A 22221-nucleotide genomic window follows, 5' to 3' on the forward strand; every position below is an offset into this window, starting at 1 on the left:
AGACTCAATATTAGGTAACTCCTAAAAGAGATCAATGGAGCACTATACACTAAAAGTTCAACAACGAACATAGTTACGACAATGAGCCACTATCATCTTATTGGCGTACTATCAACTGAACGTGCCACCATTTCAACACCTTCTACATGAGGCGTCCCGAACGTAGGGTAGCTGTTAAAATGGCCAAGATATATACGAGAAATGGCTAACGAGTATATCACTACCTACTATAAACACTTTAAGAAAAATTTTAAAAGACAAATCAAAGTGATATGCTCTCCTGAATATTTAGATCAGAAACACGTATGTTGACGATAACATATTCGGTAAAACTAACGGGCCCCGGCCCAACAACTTTTTTGAACTAGCTGTTTGGAGAAGACCCAATATGACCTTCAAGACGGGCATAATCAAGAAAATCGACTAGCAATTTTGGGGGATTATCACCAAAAAGCCCATTTTTTTCAACTTGTTTGCGTGAGAGCCCATAAAAAAAAAGGTTTGACAATTTGCCCTCTCAAGGAGCAAGATGCATCTTGCTCCCTTGCGCCTTGCGTCCTTGCGACCTTAGTCACACTTGAGAGCAAGGAGCAAGGTGCGTCTTGCTCCCTTACTCCCAGGTGGAAGCAAGGACGCAAGATGCATCTTGCTCCCTTGCTTCCACCTGGGAGCAAGGTGCCTCTTGCTCCCTTGCTCCCAGGTGGAAGCAAGGGAGCAAGATGCACCTTGCGTCCTTACTTCCACCTAGGAGCAAGGGAGCAAGATGCACCTTGCGTCCTTGCTTCCACCTGGGAGCAAGGGAGCAAGATGTACCTTGCTTCCACCTGGGAGCAAGGGAGCAAGAGGCACCTTGCGTCCTTGCTTCCACCTGGGAGCAAGGGAGCAAGAGGCACCATGCTCCTTGCTCCTTGCTCTTAAGTGTGACTAAGGTCGCAAGGACGCAAGACGCAAGGGAGCAAGAGGCTTCTTGCTCCTTGCGAGGGCAAATTGTCAAACTTTTTTTTATGGGCTCTCACGCAAACAAGTTCAGAAAAATGGATTTTTTAGTGATAATCCCCAATTTTGGCGTACATTCTTGAATTTCAGCCCAAGTTGGGTACTAACGGGCCCCGGCCCTTATTCTTGGGATCAGGCCCAAATATTGGATGCTTGATGAATGATGATTGATGAGATCATAAACTCACTTGATTCACCCACTCGAACTTTGCAGTCGATCGTTCATCACCAATTCAAGCAGGTACTCATGACAAATCCTCCACATTTCATCATCTCCTGATACTCCATGATAAAACTTAATTAATTAATAATCAATTACTATTTGTACTTGTTAAAATTAGGTTTTTCTATTTATTATAATTCGGTGAATCGCGCTATATGATCCCCCCCCCCCCCCCCCCCCCCCCCCCCCGAACTTATTGTTGAATATTTACAATGTATATATGTACGTTGTGTGATTTTATAATATATAATTTACAATGACTGACACTTGCAACCAGTACTCAGTTAAAAAAAAAAAAAAAAAAATCAACTTTAACTAAATGCATAATTGGAAGTTAGGGTTTATGTTATGATCCCAACTTTGTGATAAGATTAACAGCAGATTGCTTGATTGATTGTCTGTCTTGATGACCTATTTTTATATTGATTTGATTGACAGTTTATAAGAAGCTCATAAAATGATAAATAAAGTATAATGTTAAGATAAATTTTTTCTCTAATATGTAATATTCTTTACTGTGAAAACTATGGAATTAAACAATTTGTGTATATGTGATTAGTAATTAATCTGCTGAGTACTATTTCTAAACTTCATGACGTACTCTAATCTGTAATATACTTTATTGTGAAAACTATGGAATTAAACAATATGTATATATGTGATTAACAATAATAATTAATCTGTTGAGTACTATTTTTAAACTTCCTGATGTGGACAACGTCTAGGCGGAAGGTGTATTTGTAGTAAAGTGAAATATGTTTATTATTTTAGGAAAATATGGCAACTATTAGAAATCTGAAAATCAAGACATCGTCATGTAAACGTATCGTCAAGGAATTACATTCGTATGAGAAAGAGGTTGAGAGTGAGGCGGCCAAGACAGCTGACATGAAGGAGAAGGGTGCTGATCCTTATGATCTTAAACAACAGGTAAAGAAACAGTGTTATGATGGTGTCAAAGTGTTTTTTGAGTACTAAAATCGATTGTCTTTATTTGATTAATTTATAATTCTTAATATGTAATTTTTAGTAAATGAACATATATCTTTCATTTATTCGGGCAGGAAAATGTGCTGGCTGAATCAAGGATGATGATTCCTGATTGTCGCAAACGCCTGGAGTCATCACTGGCCGACCTAAAAGGGATATTGGTATGTTATTTTTCATTATACTCATAGTATGGTGTCCAATTATACAACATGTTAAAATAAGTATATAGTATTGCTGCTTAGGATAATAGTCTATGTTCTTCTTTAGACACATCTAAGTTTGTATTTTATTGAATTTAGATCTGGATATTATGTAAATCTAATATCTAATATTGAAGAAAGTGGGTAGTTTGAAGCCTGCATGAGTAACTTCGCTTTATCAATTATATATATATATATATATATATATATATATATATATATATATATATATATATATATATATATATATATATATATATATATAAATAAATTAATAAAAAAAATAAAATAAAAAAATTCCGTTAATCCCAAAAAAAGGTCATCAAAAGGAAGTATAGTTAATACATTACAAAGTGACTTGTTTGCAATGTATATGTGATACTGAAGATTGGCATATCGTATTCAATTTAAGTTTGCAAAATGGGTCCGAATAAGAAATGGGCAACTGCTAAAAAAATGTTTGGAGTTAAAAAATGCATAATGGGTGGAAATGGTATTGGCAAAATATCAGGTAACGGGTGGAGTTGGGTTTTGGGTTAGATATTATACATACCCAAAATGAACACTTCATAATCAAATGGGTTAATTTAGCCACATCTTATTATATGGAGCATATTATAATGTCTTAGAATCAACTCTACGCTAATTTCAGGCGGAGCTGGAAGAAGCGAATCAAAAGGAAGGACCTGAAGTCACTGAAGCTGAAAGCACCGTTGCTGATGTCGAAAAGTTATTCCAAACAACAGAGTATTAGTGTATGCTGGCTCATAGCCACAACATTTTCTTGTATGTTTGGCAAATTCTATGATACATGAAATCTCTTTTGTGTTTGATTTCTTGTTGGACCTGAACTTTCTTAATCCCGAAATCATTACTTGTCTATGGTCGGGTTTGTTGAGAAATTATGAATGTTTATTATATGACTTACTAAGACTCGGTTGTTATAAGTGTAATGCAAGTCATGTTGAAACTCGGGTACTAATATTTTTAAAAAAAATGTAAAATCTATCCAATTGTCCGATAGAACGTGGTGGAGTTGATATAGTTTCTTGTTGTGTGGTGCTTGCTTTGTTGTGTATCCTTGTTAGTTTAGTTTTTGCGTTCTTGGTTCCTGGGGCATTTTGTGTGTTCTGTTTCATTGGCCCGGTTTGGCTAGGCTTAGTTCTCTAGATAGCTTTTAGCTTGGTTGTAGACTTGTAGGCTTTTGTTTTTCTGTTCCGGAGCCTAGTTTCATCCTTTGCATCCTTGTTAGTTTCCTTCATCTTTTCCATGAACGGACTTTGTTATATATTTTTCTTTGTTATTGTTGCCAAAAAAAAAAAAAAAAAAAGTTAAGGTTATCAGAAGAAATTTCCTAAAAATAATATAAAATGTAAGACAAGAAAAAGTGTTTAAATTCGTGTTTTCTGAAAACATCTCGTAAATGATAATCCGAATGCATAATGACTACAAAAGAGAGATTTACAGATGGAATATACATATATTCATATCGTATAATCTTCTGGAACTTAAAAAAAAACATTATAAACTTGAGAATGCATGATGATGAGTTATTTACAATTTGAGTTATTACAGTTCAGGACTCTACTGGGTAGCAATACAAAACGTTTCATCTACAAACTACGTTGAAGGAGAACCAGCTTCGAATCTTATTATAATACTTGAGCTGAATCAGTTAAACAAAAAGCTCAATAATTATGGTTTATTGGTTTGTAACCATAAAAAACATCAACGGTGCGAAAACTGAATTACATACCTCCTCCAACTTAATGATAAATTAAGAACTTCAAATAAATTACAATTGACCATGTATAAATAATACTCTAAAAAACAAAATTACACATACCTATGATACAATGCAGTTTCAGTAATCTAATCAGATGTTTCTGAAAGCGATTGGTGACAAGGGCGGCGAATTAATATTCTTAGCTGTCCTTAACTCCAAAGTTTCTATTTGTTCTGAAGTTGACTCTGTGTCTCTTTGACTTTTAGAGGGCATTGGAAGTACATGTGTTGCATCCGACACTGACGGTTTATTTGTTTCGATAATATCCGGTTCACGTTTAAACGTCACCAAAGGGGCCGAGAACGCAACTTTTGAAGGCTTCTTGAAAGAAACTTTTGGAGGAGGCCTCGGGAGTTCATGAAGTTCACTAATTACAGGTAGTGACACAACGCTAGCACTTAATGTGGATGGGTCTAAAGTTGACAATGGCTGAGTCATTGTAGTTTTTATAACCGAACCACAATGTGGCAGATGGTGCGGTGTTGGTCCAATAGGACCAATAGGACCACTAGCATACAATGGCTTCTTTGAATACGAGTCACCAGTTAATGGATCGGAGAAAGCATATCTTTTTATTTTTTTGGCACTAGAAACAGAACGGGGTGTGGTGCGTATATCTGTTTGAGGGGCTGGTAGAGGAGTAGGTTTTCGCGAAAATTTTTCTAATGGCATTGAATGATAAATATTAGTCGGTGGTTTCGGTTCAGGATGACGTGTTTCAGGTCTTGAAGTAACTGAAATTTTCTCGAGTGGTGTTGGGAGAACATATGTATTCAGCTTTCGGGTTGATGATTGTCGCATCTGTCGGTACCTTTCATTTGGGTCAAAAGTAGTCTCTACAGAAAGTGGAGCAGATTTGCTACCTTTGTTAAGATCCGTATTGAAGGTAGTTGAGTTCCATACAGATTTTCGGTTCACATATACCTGCAAGTCCAAAATTATAAACATCTGGTGGTGTTAACAATCGAATCATATAGACAATGTTTCGTTATTGTAATTAGACTTTCTAAATATGTATGTTATAAGATGAACATAAACAACGAAACATATCAATGTACAAACTATATGTTTGCAAGAACAGGAAGCTCTTTTTACCTTCTCTGAAGTCACTGGAGCAACGTGCGGAAATGCAGCATTTCCATCATCGAACTGCATAAACAGCACTTTCATTATATTCAATTTTGCTTAAAACTTTTTAAATCAATTAATCACAAAAATGTGTTTACAGTTAAGATAAGTGTTGTAAACGACGTTCGTTGCGACGCCCGTTGTGGCGTTTTGGTGACTAGCCCGTCTCGACCCGTCCCGTCTTCTAATAAGTCAGTCAACGGTCAAAAGTCGGGTCAAAGGCGGAAAAGGTCGGGTCAATGCGGGTCAAAAGTCAAAATTCAGTTAAAATCGGTCAAAACTGACGTAGTTTTGTTACTTTTTGTATTATATTAACGATAATAGTAATTATATGTACAAACCTGTCAACGAAGGTTTTTTGGCTTTAAAATATGTGTATATATATTTTTATATATAAAAGTCAACATTAGTCAACGTCCGTTTCAACCCCGTCTCGATCGTCTCGACCCCGTCTCGCCGTTTTAAGGTCCCAAACGTCACGACCCCATCTCGCGTCTTTTTCAACCTTGGTTATGAGTCAGTTGAAGGATATAAAATTCTTACCTCCGTTAAGTCACCCGAGGCAGAAACTTGGTTCTTCTTAACATTCATGGAGTCGATATTAAATTCATTATTATCATCGGGTGAGTCATAGTTATCATCACTGGCATCTTCATCATCAGTGAGAAAAACAGAATCTCTATCATCATCATCAAGCCCACTAAATTGGTAATCAATATGCTGCTGTTCAGCGGTCAATTTAACTTGTGGCTCAATTGCTTCCAGAGATTTAAGAGCCTTTCTGAAAAAACACATCTGTTTTCTAAACATATAAGAGACGTCACCTATATACATTTACAGAATGTAATAATAAATTTCAGAGATGAAAACCTGAGCAGCGTAATGTCGAGATGCCTGCGTTAGAAGACTACGAGATTGCCCACTTTTTAAAGATTTCATACGAAAAATAAATAATGTTGCTTCCTCATCAAATTCATCCCGAGCTGACTGTAGTTGCCGAGAAGTAACGTGTTCTCCTTTACTGTTTTTCAACCTTCCCTTGTCATATTGTTTTTTCTTAGTTTCATATACAGCCCTGGAGATATAAATACAAGGTATACATTACTGTACTACAGTACTAGTAACCATAAACAGGCACGCATATATTCGTGAATAAATTCGTGTTAAGTGTGTGAGTTTTCCTTTCAAAAAAAGTAACCATAAACCGAAACTGAATGAGTAAGGAAATAGAAAAGGAAAATGATTCATTTCAAACCTTTTCTCATCACATTGTCTTTTCATTTCCTGCAGAAGGATGGACAAACAAGGATTTAATATTATATATTATATAAATATATTGATGCATCATGCAAGTCATGTTATACTTATAAGATGACAGATACAGACCTCGACTATACGCAATTCATTAAGAAGAGATTCTGAAGGAGCTGTGATTGTCTGATTAATATGTGAACGCTGTAAGGAAAAAAATCAGATGGTCATGAAAAACTTGTACAAATGGAAATCTAAAAAAATATGGCACATATATAGTGTAAGAACTCACATAATTATCAACCAGCTTCTGGATATCAAACTGCACCTTTCCCAACATTAACAAGACTCTACCTGCAAGATGATTATTGATTATGTTTACAAAATCTAAGGATACGAAAAGGCTAAATACAAGATAGGAGCTGGTATTTAATCTCCAAAATATTTATTTACCGGGAAAGAATTAAACAAGAACTTAGTTTGACAATAAATTCAACTGTAAATAGAAACATCATCAGCTTCTACTCACCGCTGTCTTCATCATCACTCAGTGCAGTTTTCTCAAGAAGACAACTTCCCATCTCCCGCAGTGATTCCGAAAATTCTGAAACAGATTTTAAAAATTAGTGAGATTTATGAATGCCACTAGTACCATTGGCTTAATTAACCTATGCAATCACTTGTTTCAGCTTCTATTTTGTAATCTTCTTATTCAGCTCCTTGCAAGGCCTCAGTCTTTATATAAGTGTTGGGGCCATTTTAAAAGTTGCATAATAAAAAGTTAACCTGAACTAGGATAGCCTATTATTAACTGCAGTGCCCTAACAAAGTCATTTTATAACTAGACTCCAATTCATTCTCTAGTTAACATTCACAGTTCATCCAAATTTGAATATCAATTGAAGAAAAATAAATTAATTTATTTTTTAACCAAAATAAAGAGCCTCAGAATAATTACCATATGCGTTGTTCGTGGTGCCTGCTGCAGCGGAGAGTAAACTGTCATAACAATCTTTCATATCTTCCATATCCTAAATATAAAGGTCCAAAAGTCAAGATCAGTGTGCTGAAAAAGTTGCAGATCAAGTTTCATTCAAATAGATTTCTACAAATCAAATTGAGACTAAAGCAGTAGTGGATCACAAATCAACTCCAAATACGATTCAGAAACACACAAGTACAATAGGATTCAACACCTAAAACATCAATCACTCACACCGATTGCATTCAACCGGAAACACAACTACAAATTCGAATAACTTAATGAATATTATATAATCGATACTTCCTTATTATGTACATACACACATATTAAATATTTATTGCTAAAATAAACTTAAAAAATGTGTAATAATTAGGATATATGATACTATATGAATAGAAATAAAAACCTGAGTAGCTCGAACGAGTTCATCTAATTGCACAAATGATCGTTGAACATCGTGACGATGACGTTTATCGTGCTTGTTTAGCCCTAATCCACGCACTTTTCTGAACGGACTCTTCATAATCGTTTGATTTCAAAATTTAAGAACAATTTAACAGTGTATATTAGCAATTATTAAATCTACTTAAAGTTACGATGAAAGATACAGATATATGAAAATAAAATTATTGATTGTTGATTGATAGATTGAATGAAAATGAAAATGAATTGGAGAGTCAATGGTGTTAATTTGGCTCATCAACTGTCTATCGTCGTCATATTTTGAAGACCAGAATCTGGTTTCTGTTGTCACATCATGACTTTTTTTTATTATTATTATATTTAATTTAAATATTTAAATTTTAAATTAAATATTTATTTATTTCATTTTTTCTGAGTTATATTATTATTCCTTACAATAAATTATTTGTTATAATTCAGTAGGCTTATAACTACCTTTAATGGTTATAAGAACAAAGAGAGAAAAAGAGAGAAGAAGGAGAGAAGAAATATTGATATTGATATTTCAAGAGAAATGGTGCACCTTAAATGGTTACCATACATGTCTATTTATAGTATAAAATATTACTATGCAAGAAATATAATAATAATAAAATTAACATCCAATCTAGATATTTTATAACACTCCCCCTTGGATGACAATTTTATTAGAGAATAACTAGTACTGCCTCGTTAAAAACCTTGCTAAAGAAAACTCATTGGGATAAAACTTTAGCTAAGGGAAAAAGAGTGCAGCATAAAGTTGACTCCCCATCAAGTAGGCAACGCCTGAGTTGTTACATCTTCTGAACATGCCTCATGCCAATATTATGAACGTGTGTTCTGAAAATAGCAGTTAGCAGTGCTTTGGTATAAAGATAGAGTTGTTGATTGAACGTATCTCATTTTAATCTGGTTGTCTTTTACGATATCTTGAGTATATGAGAAAAATCTGAGGTTTTCATCTGAAACTGTATCATCTAAATCTTTTATGTACAAGTTTGGCCCTCGTGATTTGTCTACAGTCTCCTTCATGGTTTGTTCAAACCGTTGTTTCAGTTCCTATTCCCTTTCAGTCTTTTTCTGAGCCTTACCAATATACCATTCTTTTCCATCAAACTTATGACCGTTAAGATCGTTTATAGCTTTAGCGCCTCGTCAGCATTTATGTTTTGTTCTGTCATTTTTGATACTCTTCTTTCATTTGTATTATGTAAGTTGTATTATCTTCATAGATAGTTGTTACGCTTTTATAGCGTTCTAGTCCACAAGAATCAATAATGATTTGTATCATTGATCTTAACTAAAATCATTCCCGAGTAGCTTCATGTAATGCAATCACTTCGGCATGATTTGATGATGTTGCAACAAGTGTTTGTTTTGAGAACGTCATGATATTGCGGTGCCTCCATTTAGGAATACATATCCAGTTTGAGATTTAGCTTTATGTAGATCGGATAAATAATCTGCATCTGTATAACCAAACAAATCTTGTTTCGAGTTGTTAGAATAAAATAATTATAAATCAGTAGTTCCCCGAAGGTATCAAACTATTTGTTTGATCCCATTCCAATGTCTTTTGGTAGGGGCTGAGCTGAACCTTGTCAACAAATTAACTGCAAAAGAAATGTCAGATCTTGTATAATCTATAAGATACATAAGAACCTCAATTGCACTAAAATATAGAACTTCCGATCTGTTAAAATTTTCATGATCTTCGCAGGGATGAAATAGATCAGTGTCAATATTGAGTGATCTAACAACAATGAGTTTGTCTTTAAAAAAAAATGTTTTAAAATCTTTTCGGTATAAGTTGTTTGATGTAAAAGTAAACCATTAGGCATATGCTCAATTTGCAATCCAAGGTAATACTTGGTTTTTTCAAGATCTTTCATTTCAAAATAATTCTTTAGAAATTGAATGATTTCATAGATCTCTTTATTTGTTCATATGATGTTAAGAACATTGACATAAACAACTACGATCTCATATCCGAACATTGTTTTTATAAAACATACGTGCAAAATAAGTTTATATTTATACCCTTTTTTTTTATCAAGTAGTCATTTAATCGGTTATACCACATACGTCCCGTTTGTATAAACCCACTTAGAAATCTTTGTGATTTAATGGAATATATTCCCTTGGGTTTTACATTAGATGCTTATGATACCTTAACCCTTTAGGTATATTCATATATATCACTATTAAGTGATCCATACAGATAAGTAGTAACAACATTCATGAGATGCATTTAAATAACTACCAGGTTGATTAAGTATCTAATAAGTAATTGTATCCATTACAGGAGGATAATTTTTCCTCCTAATTCATTTCTGGTCTTTGTGGAAAATATTGAGTTACAAGTCTAGTTTTGCCTTGTAACTTCATTTGCACATTTCTTTTCGGATAAAAATTCATTTGTATCCCATACGTTTCACATCTTTAAAAGTGATAACGATTGATCCGAAAACTTTTCTTTTATCGAGCGATTCTAATTCAGCTCTTATTGCTCCTTTCCATTGAGCTCAATCATGTCCATTTTGTATATTCAATGACAGATTTTAGTTCCAGATCATCATCTTTATTCATGATGTCATTGTAACATTATATGAAAATATCTCATAGAGATTTTAGTTTCATTTCGGTTCCATAATATTGCATAATTTATCGCAATTTTAGTATTTACATTTATCAATATCCTCTGCAGAAGGAATATTGATTTGTGGTTCTTCTTGAACACTTTCTCTTACCTCATTATCAGCTGATTTTCTTTTTCGAGGATTTTTATCTTCGGAACCAATCGATCTTCCACGTTTGATGCGTGGCAAAGACTCAACAGTGACATTATTGCCAGCTTTTGGAATTTCAGTTCGAGCTGGAGCATTTATCGCTGGTATATATGATTTAGTCACTTTTTTATATCTGTAAATGCATAAAGTAATTAATTTGCAAGTTCTTGCATATGCATTATTTTTTGAACTTTCGTTTCACATTCTTTTGTGCGAGTTCAATATACCTTAATTGATGTTCACATCATAAAGCATCATTTTATTTTTTATTTTTATTTCTCCCCCTAATCTAGGGAACAATGTTTTATTAAAATGACAATCAGCAAAACGTGCTGTAAAAACATCACCCATCATGGGTTCAATATATCTTATGATTGAAGATGTTTTATATCCAAAATATATTATCATCTTTCTTTGAAGAACTATTTTATTGTGTTGTGGTGATACAATTGAAACATACACTGCACAACCAATGTTTTAAGGTAGAAAATATTTGGCTCTTGGCCAAAATCAAGTATTAAGTGAAAATATTTACGACTTCCACATGGTATAATGCGAATTAATGTCGCAGCATGTAAATTTACATGTCCACATATAAATATTGAGAGATTTGTACTCATTATCAATTGTCTAGTTATTAGCTGTAAGCGTTTATCTATTGATTCAGCTAAACCAATTTTGTGTATGCACATGAGCAACTGGATGTTCAACAACAATCCCTGTAGATATATAATGATCATTAAATGCTTGAGATGTTAACTCACCAGCATTATCAAGTCTCATCCTTTTAATGGTGTAATCAGAATAATGTGTTCTCAATTTAATAATTTGTGCAAGAAACTTTGCAAATGCCATATTACGGCTTGATAACATACAAATATGAGACCATCCGCTAGATGCGTCTATTAGAATCATGAAATATCAAAATGGTTCACATGATGGATGAATTGGTTCATATATCTTACCTTGAATTCTTTCAAGAAACATTTGTGATTCTTTTTCACAATATACTTTTCATTAATCACCATATGTGCTTTCCATTAATCACCATATGTGTTTTTTTTTTTTTTTTATAAATCACCATATGTGTTTTTTTTAATCATATATCCTTTTCACCATATACGCTTTTAATCATATGCGTTGTGTTTTTCACCATATGCGCTTTTAATCATATGCGATTTTCATCATATGCGTTGTGCTTTTCATCATATTCGCTTTTTATCATATGCGCTTATCATATGCGATGCGCTTTTTATCATATGCGCTTTTTTATGTGAATAGTAAATTAATTAATTTCGTTTTACTATTCATATGAATTAATTTAGATTTACTATTTTGTTAATTGAGTAATATATATATACATCATATACTTGTGACTCCGAAGGCTCAAATGAATTTGACCATATAGTTATACGTTGTACCTTGCACATTAATTTTCAGTAGAAGCTTTAGATGCATATTATTTTCAGTAGAAGCTTTAGATGCACTTTTTTTTTAATCACCAAATACCACAAACACTTTGTTTGCGTTTGTTCATAGTCATCAATGAAAACCACTTTCTTTAATTTTCTTTAATTTTATTTTATACAATAAAATTAACGCATCATTATTCTTTTCAAAAACAATAATCTATTGTTATTGTTCACTTGTGCCATGTTTAACAACAAAAGTCAACAACCTCTGTCTTGTTTGTTGTGGCAACCAAAAACAACCTTTGCTTTTGTTACCGAGAATCCAAGACCAAAAAACAATTAATTTTTAATTAATCTTTTATCAAAACCATAAATGATTTTATTGATCTACGTTGATATGGCCATAAAGAATTGACGGCTGACCTACTTTTGTAAGTGTATTTCGGCTATCATCCCGAAAACGCACAACGACCTTTTTTTTTTTATGAACTATTTGTTTCATATCTAGCTTAGGCAATTATTGTGAACATTTGGTCCCTATAAGAGCATTTATTTTTTAGACTTTTAGTTGATTTGTACTTGTCACAATTAGGGATAGCACCCGCGGGTCGTGGATGCGGATCCATTGGAACCATCACCCGTACCCGCGGATTTTTTTTAAGAGACATCCAATTGAACCCTTGTTCATTGAAACAATTTGACTATATTTTTACTCCCCATTATTAAACGGGCCATTTTGATGCACACTCTTAAAAAAATAATTTGTTTTTTAAGTTTTATTATTCAACCTCCTTTTTTCAACGGTCACGTTTTTAACAAAACATTTGACAAGTTTGGAAAAAAGTTTTTTATTGATTATCATCAAAAGTTTTCTATTGTCACTCTACTGGATGGAATTATGGCATACAACCAAAATTGCAACCCAACACTACATAAGAACAAAAAGGTTGTTTTTAATTAACATATGTATATGTGTTAAACTCGGAATAATAATAACTTATTTTAGAAAATTAACATAAGACATGTTGAAACATTTTTGTCACATTTAGCTCATCAAGTCTAATACTTATCATTGATAGATTTTATCACGTCTAGGAGATGTTTACTTTTTTCTTGTATTAAGTCCTACTTTCATTTACCTTTGTTTGGAAAAAAGTTTTTTTTTTTACTTTGCTTTCCCCCTTTCTGTAAAACTCATTTAAACACTTTCTTTGTTTTTTTTTTAAAAAAAACTTCCTTTTTTTTACGTTACCCGTAAATTATAAATATATAAAAAAAACTTTTTGTTTAAATTTTTTTTCTAGTTTTTAAAAGGCCACTTGACCAATTTTTTAATTCTTTCACAACACCTGATATCGTGATCGTGACCTTTCACCAAAGCAAGAGATATTCTTGATAAACTAAACACGGACTCGTGTTTGAAATTGTCGGCCACAAAAAAATTCATTTGATAAAAGTATATATATTTTTTTTTAGTTATAGAAGGAGACCACTTCATTTTCAATACTTCATTTTTGACAAAAAACTATTCCATTTTACCATCCCCTTTTTTTTCTTACTTTAACTTTTAAGATATATTTTTAATAAAAATACAAACTACTTTTTCTTATTTTAACTTTTAAGATTTACTTTTAATATAAAAGTACAAACTACTTTTTCTTATTTTAACTTTTAAGATTTACTTTTAATAAAAATATAAACTATTTTTTTATTTTAACTTTTAAAATTATAAATTTAAGAATAAACATTAGTATGCATGAAATAAATAATGATTAATTGCATAAGTAATCATAAATGCTAGATAACATATAAAGACCCCGTCGTATTCGTATTGATCGGAATTAATCTCGACCCATGGTACCGTGTTGTCAAATGACGTGTTGCGTACATAAAGTACCGTGTTGTCAAATGACGTGTTGCGTACAATCATGAGGTCTTATTAACATAAATATAAATGTTAGTGAAGTTAATAAGAGTTAGATTACAGAAAATATAATTCAGGTGGTATAACCGACCATATATAACTTAAATAACATAAATATAAATGTTAGTGAAGTTAGTAAAAGTTAGATTACAGAAATATAATTCAGGTGGTATAACCGACCATATATAACTTAAATAACATAAATATAAATGTTAGTAGTCCAAAATTTGATATATTCGAGTCTGAAAATTATTAATAATTTCATACCTTGATTAGTGATTCGTGATAGTTTGAGATATCTTTTAATTACACTAAGCTTTTCGTCTGATAACGTGTTATAATTCAGTAGGCTTATAACTACCTTTAATGGTTATAAGAACAAAGAGAGAAAAAGAGAGAAGAAGGAGAGAAGAAATATTGATATTGATATTTCAAGAGAAATGGTGCACCTTAAATGGTTACCATACATGTCTATTTATAGTATAAAATATTACTATGCAAGAAATATAATAATAATAAAATTAACATCCAATCTAGATATTTTATAACATTATTATAATTTTTTTGAAAATAATAGATCAGTTGTTTCCTACGAAAGAAACGACACATACATACAAATCTCTCATATCGTGTTAAATTACTTTATAACACGACATTATTAGTATATAAAGTTTAAATTTAAATTTTAAGTAAAATAATAGAAGTATGTGATGTGATGGTAATATATGGTATGATATAATTAGAAATGAATAGATATGTAGATGATAGTGATATTACTTTTATATACATGTTCTTTGAACCAATTCCAATTATTTGTTATTTAAGCATGTTTAAGAACTTTCGATATTTAATTTTTTTTTTTTTTTTTTTTTTGCCAAAAAAATCGAAACTTTTAAAAAACACGAGACCTTCATTATAAAAATGAAGACTCGGAACAAAGATACAAACATAGACACCGAGGCCAAACAACACAAAAACCTCTACAAACACGTACACAAAAAACAAAAACAACAAAAACTCAAAGAAACTAACAAATTATCGAATAAAAAAACTTAACCATCAAACTTAGACCTTCGAACAACCACCCCGTTACCTTTCTTTAGCCGAGCCCTCGATCTCTCTTTAAGCTTCGGAACCGTCTTCGACCCAATCAACTTACCTTCCACCATAACCAAGCTTTCAATACCTTTTAACGCCTCTTCAAAAAAACTATACGTTCTACCCGACCCACCACCCTCACCCGACCCGACACCCGAATCTGGATCCAAACCGGGCTCACAACCAAGCCCAACATCAGGCCTATTAACCATCCCAGGCCCACCAGAATCCTTACCAAACAAACGATCCACACGACCCGTTTCCAACCCGTCCATCTTATTGCTCTACTGTCCAACTTCAAAACATACATGTACCGGAGCAAGACTCGAACCGCTCTTCCCATTCACCTTTTTAAGACACCCTAAAACCCCACCACTATCACTTGAACTTGAACCTGAACAACGATGTAACATCCTGTTTTCCCAGATGGTTGGGACGCCGTCCAATGTGTGGGACGCCGTCCTGTGTGGAAGGACTGTGTAACATCCCGCCTTTTTCCATTTACTTTTCCGTTATACTAATATAAAGTCCGTTATATGTTTATAACATCTCCCGTTGATACGCGTTTTAAATTACCTCGTTTAGGTAATTCATGCACCCGAACGAAAGTTGAGGGACTAAACTTGACAAGGGATCAAACCCTTGACTAGGTCAAAGGGTCAAACCCCTTTCACCCATTCATTATCATCCCCATCTCTCTCTCTTTCTCTCTAGCAAGAACACATACACCATTACCAAATTCATTCAATCATCATCTAAATCCGATCTAGGAGGCTTACAACAAAATAAATTACATATTCGTAATCCTCTCTTCATCCTCTTCATTTTGGTACCAACTTCATCTCGTTTGGGTAACATTTCTAAAACTCTAGATTTCTCTAAATTCGTGTTTTTGACTTGAAATGGTGTTAGTTAGTGTCTATGGCTCATTGTGATGTCGTGTGTGTAATTTATATGCTCGATCTCGTTGTTTTAGTATAACTAGCATGAACTTGAATTTTGGTGTGTTGTTCTTGAATTTTGGATGATCATATGTTGTTAGATGTTAAAAGTTCATGTTCTAATTGTGTTCCTAGTATCACTAGCTTCAATTTGATGTGTAGGTTGCTTTAGAAAAGTTCATGAACTTGATTTATGATTTTGGTGAATTTGGGTTAGGGTTGATGAACTTGAAATGGACTTTTGATGCATTGAATGCCATGGATTATTATTGGTAAGTGTTTAGTTGGATTGTATGCTTGATTACCTTCGAAACGGCATATCATTCATGTAAATTGGTTGCCCGAATCATTGAATTGCATTTATGAACTTGTATGCGGTTAATGTTAAGCATTAGATGCGGTTTTGGTTGTTGTATTAGGTAGATTGATTGATGAAATGTGTTTAGTTGTTTTCCTCGTCAAATTACCTTCCCAACGGTATAAGATACTTGTCTTGATTGTTTGCGGATCATAAATGGTGATTGTTTGAAGTTAGGTTCGTGCATAAAACTTAAAAACTGCCAGAATTCTCTGCACAGGTAATGGCGCGGCGCGCCAAAGTGGTCTGTCCAACTTTGTCAATTTTCGAATAATGTTTGCTATGCTACGCACCTCCGATTCACATGTAACTTGTCCTAACATGCTCATACATGATTAAAAACCTCAGAAAAATAGTTCGGGACCCGACCCGAACGTGTTGACTTTTTCGTTGACTTTGTCCGACCAAAGTTTGACTTTTTGTCAAACTTAACCAAATGATTATGCAACCTTCCTAACTTGTTTATATACTTGTACCTTGCATGAAACTTGACAATTTGATTTCACATGCTACATAATCGAGTCGTAACGAGCCATAGGACTAATTGAACATCTTTGACCTATCGTGTTTACCGTTATTGATACGACCTATTTGTTTAGGTCAAGACTAGCACTATCCTTCGCACACGTTATTTTGTGAAGTACTTTTCGTACGTGCACTCAAGGTGAGATCATAGTCCCACTTTTACTCTTTTGCACTTATATTTGGGATGAGAAAAACATAAACGTTTCTTTTTACTAAGTGAACACAAGTACAGGAAAACAAACATTCTACATACGAGTTTGAACAAAAATCCTCAATTCGATTATCATTAGTTACACTTGCCGGGTGTAAGCGAGAACTTATGTTATATGGCCATATGGGTTTGACAAACCCTCATTCAAACGGTTCGCTACCGTTTACGAATGAAATGTATTTTCGAGAAACAGTGTATGTTCTAACACTATTGTGATGGGGTTCTATTGAAGGAATGTTAAGCATTGATAATTGGGTGCTCGTGAAACAAACTTTTGGAATGTATTATTATTATCTCATGGTTGCAAATCTTGTGGTTCACTTGTACTTACTTACTTAAACCTATGATTTCACCAACGTTTTCGTTGACAGATTTCTATGTTTTTCTCAGGTCCTTGAACGATACATGATACATGCTTCCGCTCATTATTTTGATACTTGCATTGGATGTCGAGTATATATGCATACATGGAGCGTCTTTTGGCTACTTTTAAATTGTGTCGCATAAGTTTCATTTGTACTTAAAACTTTGTATCGTAACTTGTGGTGGAACTATTCTTGTAAACTTTGAACAATCTTTACATTTGAAATGAATGCGACATATCTTTAGGTCAAACGTTGTTTTAAAGACTTATGACCATGTAACGGGACCTAAGTAGACGGCGCCGTCAAACATGATTTGGTCGGGTCGCTACAGATGGTATCAGAGCATTGGTTGTAGGGATTTAGAGTTCATTGGTGTCAACCTCGAGTCATAGGGTACATTGGTGAGTCTAGACTACAACCGGCATATAGACTTGAAGTAGGAATTACTTGACTACTTGTGCATTTATACTCGAACGCTTCTACTCATATCTACTCTTAGTTCATCTTACTCTCACGTTGTTTAATTTGATTGACGCGCCACCTTGACTATATGAAATGATGTCGAATGCACATATGAATCAGGGTAATATAATTTCCGGGATTATATTACGATGACTCATATGAACGTTCCGACATTATGGCATAAAGAATTTAAGGCGAGTCGAGGAAAAAATTCTCTTTATCTTTATTCTATATCACGGTTAGTATTATTGAGAATACTAATCAATGATATTCTTGTGTCTTGAAGGAACAATGGCTCCTCGTCGTGTACGCCGCAATGAAACTCCCGAACAAGCTCTCGAACGGATGATAGCTACCGCCGTAGATGCGGCCATGGCCGGTCACTCATCCAACAACAACAACAATAATAACAACAACCACAACAACAACAACAATGGAGCCGGTAACTCAAACGAGGGATGCTCCTATAAAGCTTTCATGGGGTGCAAACCTCACACTTTCGATGGAACCGGGGGACCGGTCATGCTCACCCGATGGTTTGAGCAAACGGAAGCCGTCTTTAGCATAAGCGGTTGTCGGGACCAAGACAAGGTCAAATACTCCACTCACACCTTCGCCGGTGTCGCTCTTACATGGTGGAATACTTATGTACAATCGGTGGGTACCGATGAAGCTCACACCCTCTCTTGGGCCGACTTGAGGGAAAAGATGATTGTCGAATATTTCCCTCGTGAAGAAACCCGAAGGCTCGAACAAGAGCTAAGAACTTTAAAGGCGATCGGAAATGATCTCAAGGCTTACAATCAACGATTTTCCGAACTAGCCTTGATGTGCCCAAATCTTGTGAACCCCGAAGCGTTAAGGGTTGAACTTTACATGGATGGTCTTCCAAAGAGTATCAAACACGGAGTAATGTCATCCAAACCCACTAATCATCAAGAAGCTTTGAACATGGCCCGTAAATTGATAGAAACGGTTGACGAAATCGTAGTTCCGGCACCTAAGGCCGAGGATAAATCGGGCGGCAACAAAAGAAAGTGGGAACCCTCCCAATCAAACAACAACAACTTTGCTAAGAAGCCTTACACCTCCGACGGCAAGAAGGGTTATGCCGGGAACCTACCTCTTTGCAACAAATGCAACAAACATCACTTTGGCGAATGTAGTAAGTTAATTTGCCACCGGTGCCAAGGAGTTGGTCATAAGGCCAACGATTGTAAAAGTGCCACTCCCGTCGCTCGAAAGTGGCCCAATGCACCAAAGACGGGCACTTGTTATGAATGTGGCCAAATGGGCCATTATAGAAATGCATGCCCGAAGAGGAAAGATAACACCAATACGCGCAGCCGAGCTTTCAACATCAACACCGAGGAAGCCCGGGATGACACTGAACTAGTCACGGGTACGTTTCTTCTCAACAATTCTTATGTCTCTTGCTTATTCGATTCGGGTGCCGATAAATGCTTTGTATCCAAAACTTTGACTCATTCTTTTAGCACTCCACCTCTTCCATTAGATACCACTTATACCATTGAAGTGGCTAACGGGAAACTATTAAGTGCCGACACATATTACCGGGGGTGTACGTTAAACATTTTGGGTAAGGAATTTGAAATTGACTTGATACCCATGGAACTAGGAAGCTTTGATGTAATAATCGGTATGAATTGGTTAGTCAAAACGAAATCTCACATCCTTTGTGATCTTAACGCAATCCGAATTCCTATCGAGAATGGTGAACCTTTGATTGTTTATGGCGATAAGAGTTGCACCAGACTCAACCTCGTTTCGTGCCTTAAAGTTAGAAAACTACTCCGTAAGGGTTGTTTTGCGATCCTTGCCCACGTTAAGAAAGTCGAGTCCGAAGAGAAGCATATCGATGATGTGCCAATTGTTAGTGACTTTTCCGATGTATTTCCCGACGAATTGCTGGGTCTTCCACCTCATCGACCGGTTGAATTCCAAATCGATCTTATTCCGGGAGCCGCACCCGTAGCACGTGCACCATATAGACTCGCTCCATCCGAAATGCAAGAATTGCAAAGTCAAATCCAAGAACTACTTGATCGTGGTTTTATCCAACCTAGCCATTCACCATGGGGCGCTCCGATTTTGTTTGTTAAAAAGAAAGACGGATCCCTACGAATGTGCATTGACTATCGTGAACTAAACAAATTGACGGTTAAGAACCGATATCCTCTTCCTCGCATCGATGACCTCTTTGATCAACTACAAGGGTCTTGTGTATATTCGAAAATCGATCTCCGCTCGGGTTATCATCAATTGAGGGTTAAGGGGGAAGATGTCTCCAAAACCGCTTTCCGAACTCGTTATGGTAGTTATGAATTCCTTGTCATGCCATTTGGTCTCACTAATGCACCGGCGGTGTTCATGGATCTTATGAACCGCGTGTGCAAACCGTATCTCGATAAATTCGTTATTGTGTTCATCGATGACATATTGATCTATTCTAAAAATGAAGAAGAGCACGAACAACATCTCCGACTTGTGCTTGAACTCTTGAGACAAGAACGACTTTATGCCAAATTCTCCAAGTGTGAATTTTGGTTAAAGGAAGTTCAATTTCTTGGTCATGTTGTAAGTGATCAAGGTATTAAAGTCGATCCCACAAAAATCGAAGCCATTAGTAAATGGGAGACTCCTACTACTCCTACTCACATTCGTCAATTCTTGGGTCTCGCCGGGTACTATCATAGATTCATCGAAAACTTCTCTTTGGTTGCACGTCCTCTAACCGCATTAACTCACAAGGGAAAGAAATTCATTTGGGCGACCGAGCAAGAATCCGCGTTCCAAATCTTGAAGACAAAGCTAACCACCACTCCTATCTTGTCACTTCCTGAAGGCAATGATGATTTTGTTGTATATTGCGATGCCTCGAAACATGGTTTTGGGTGTGTATTGATGCAACGAAAGAAAGTCATTGCTTATGCCTCCCGACAACTCAAAATTCATGAACGAAACTACACGACGCATGATCTCGAACTCGGAGCCGTTGTCTTTGCACTTAAAATGTGGAGACACTATCTTTATGGAACCAAGAGTACTATCTTTACCGACCACAAAAGTCTCCAACACATTTTCGATCAAAAGCAACTAAACATGAGACAACGACGGTGGATTGAAACTTTGAACGATTACGATTGCGAGCTTCGTTACCATCCCGGGAAGGCAAACGTAGTAGCCGATGCCTTAAGTCGATAAGAAAGAGCGGTGCCTCTTCGTGTCCGAGCTTTAAACATCACCATTCACAGCAACCTCAATAGTCAAATTCGTGTAGCCCAAGATGAGGCCCTCAAGGATGAAAACCTTTCACACGAGCTCTTGAACATTCTCGTCTCTTGATTCGAAATTAGGGAGACCGGACTCCGATATTACGCTGGAAGGATTTGGGTGCCTAGTTATGGGGACCTACGAAGCCTTATTTTAGATGAAGCCCATAAGTCATGATACTCGATTCACCCCGGTGCCAATAAGATGTACCACGACCTTAAACAACTATATTGGTGGCCGAACATCAAAAGGGACGTAGCTACTTATGTTTCCAAGTGTTTGACATGTTCCAAAGTCAAAGCCGAACACCAAAGACCGTCCGGACTACTTCAACAACCCGAGATCCCGCAATGGAAGTGGGAAAGGATAACGATGGATTTTATCACCAAGCTACCAAAAATGACGGGCGGTTATGATACCATTTGGGTTATTGTTGACCGTCTCACCAAATCCGCACACTTCCTTGCCATGAAAGAAACGGACAAAATGGAGAAACTTGCATAACTTTACCTTAAGGAGATCGTAGCCCGACACGGTGTACCTTTATCGATTATCTACGACCGAGATGGCCGTTTCGTTTCTAGATTTTGGCGTACATTGCAAGAAGCGTTGGGAATACGTTTAGACATGAGCACCGCATATCATCCTCAAACCGATGGACAAAGCGAACGTACAATTCAAACCTTAGAGGACATGTTACGAGCTTGCGTGGTTGATTTCGGAAAAGCTTGGGACAAGCACTTACCTCTCGCCGAGTTCTCTTACAACAATAGTTATCACGCGAGTATAGAGGCCGCACCTTTTGAAGCGCTATATGGCCGAAAATGTCGTTCACCTCT

General features: G+C 35.4%; 2 protein-coding genes across 2 annotated transcripts; one reads left to right on the top strand and one right to left on the bottom strand.

Moving 5' to 3' along the window:
- The first annotated feature begins 1197 nt into the window (after positions 1-1197).
- Positions 1198-3427, top strand: LOC139858608 (tubulin-folding cofactor A-like). Its single transcript, XM_071847441.1, has 4 exons — positions 1198-1237; positions 1991-2149; positions 2284-2370; positions 3062-3427. The coding sequence occupies exons 2-4, from the start codon at positions 1997-1999 to the stop codon at positions 3161-3163; spliced, it is 342 nt and encodes a 113-aa protein (XP_071703542.1). The 5' UTR covers positions 1198-1237; positions 1991-1996; the 3' UTR covers positions 3164-3427.
- Positions 3428-3943: 516 nt separating this feature from the next.
- On the bottom strand, positions 3944-8216 carry LOC139857439 (uncharacterized protein At2g33490-like). The gene is made up of 11 exons (XM_071846189.1): positions 7966-8216; positions 7533-7605; positions 7104-7178; positions 6867-6928; positions 6710-6778; positions 6579-6607; positions 6194-6398; positions 5867-6118; positions 5291-5344; positions 4256-5119; positions 3944-4075 (listed from the first exon to the last, which is right to left on the bottom strand). The coding sequence occupies exons 1-10, from the start codon at positions 8080-8082 to the stop codon at positions 4286-4288; spliced, it is 1770 nt and encodes a 589-aa protein (XP_071702290.1). The 5' UTR covers positions 8083-8216; the 3' UTR covers positions 3944-4075; positions 4256-4285.
- Between the last annotated feature and the right edge of the window lie 14005 nt (positions 8217-22221).

This window comes from Rutidosis leptorrhynchoides, chromosome 7 (genome assembly GCF_046630445.1).
Source record: "Rutidosis leptorrhynchoides isolate AG116_Rl617_1_P2 chromosome 7, CSIRO_AGI_Rlap_v1, whole genome shotgun sequence".
In the NCBI taxonomy this organism is placed as follows: Eukaryota; Viridiplantae; Streptophyta; class Magnoliopsida; order Asterales; family Asteraceae; genus Rutidosis; species Rutidosis leptorrhynchoides.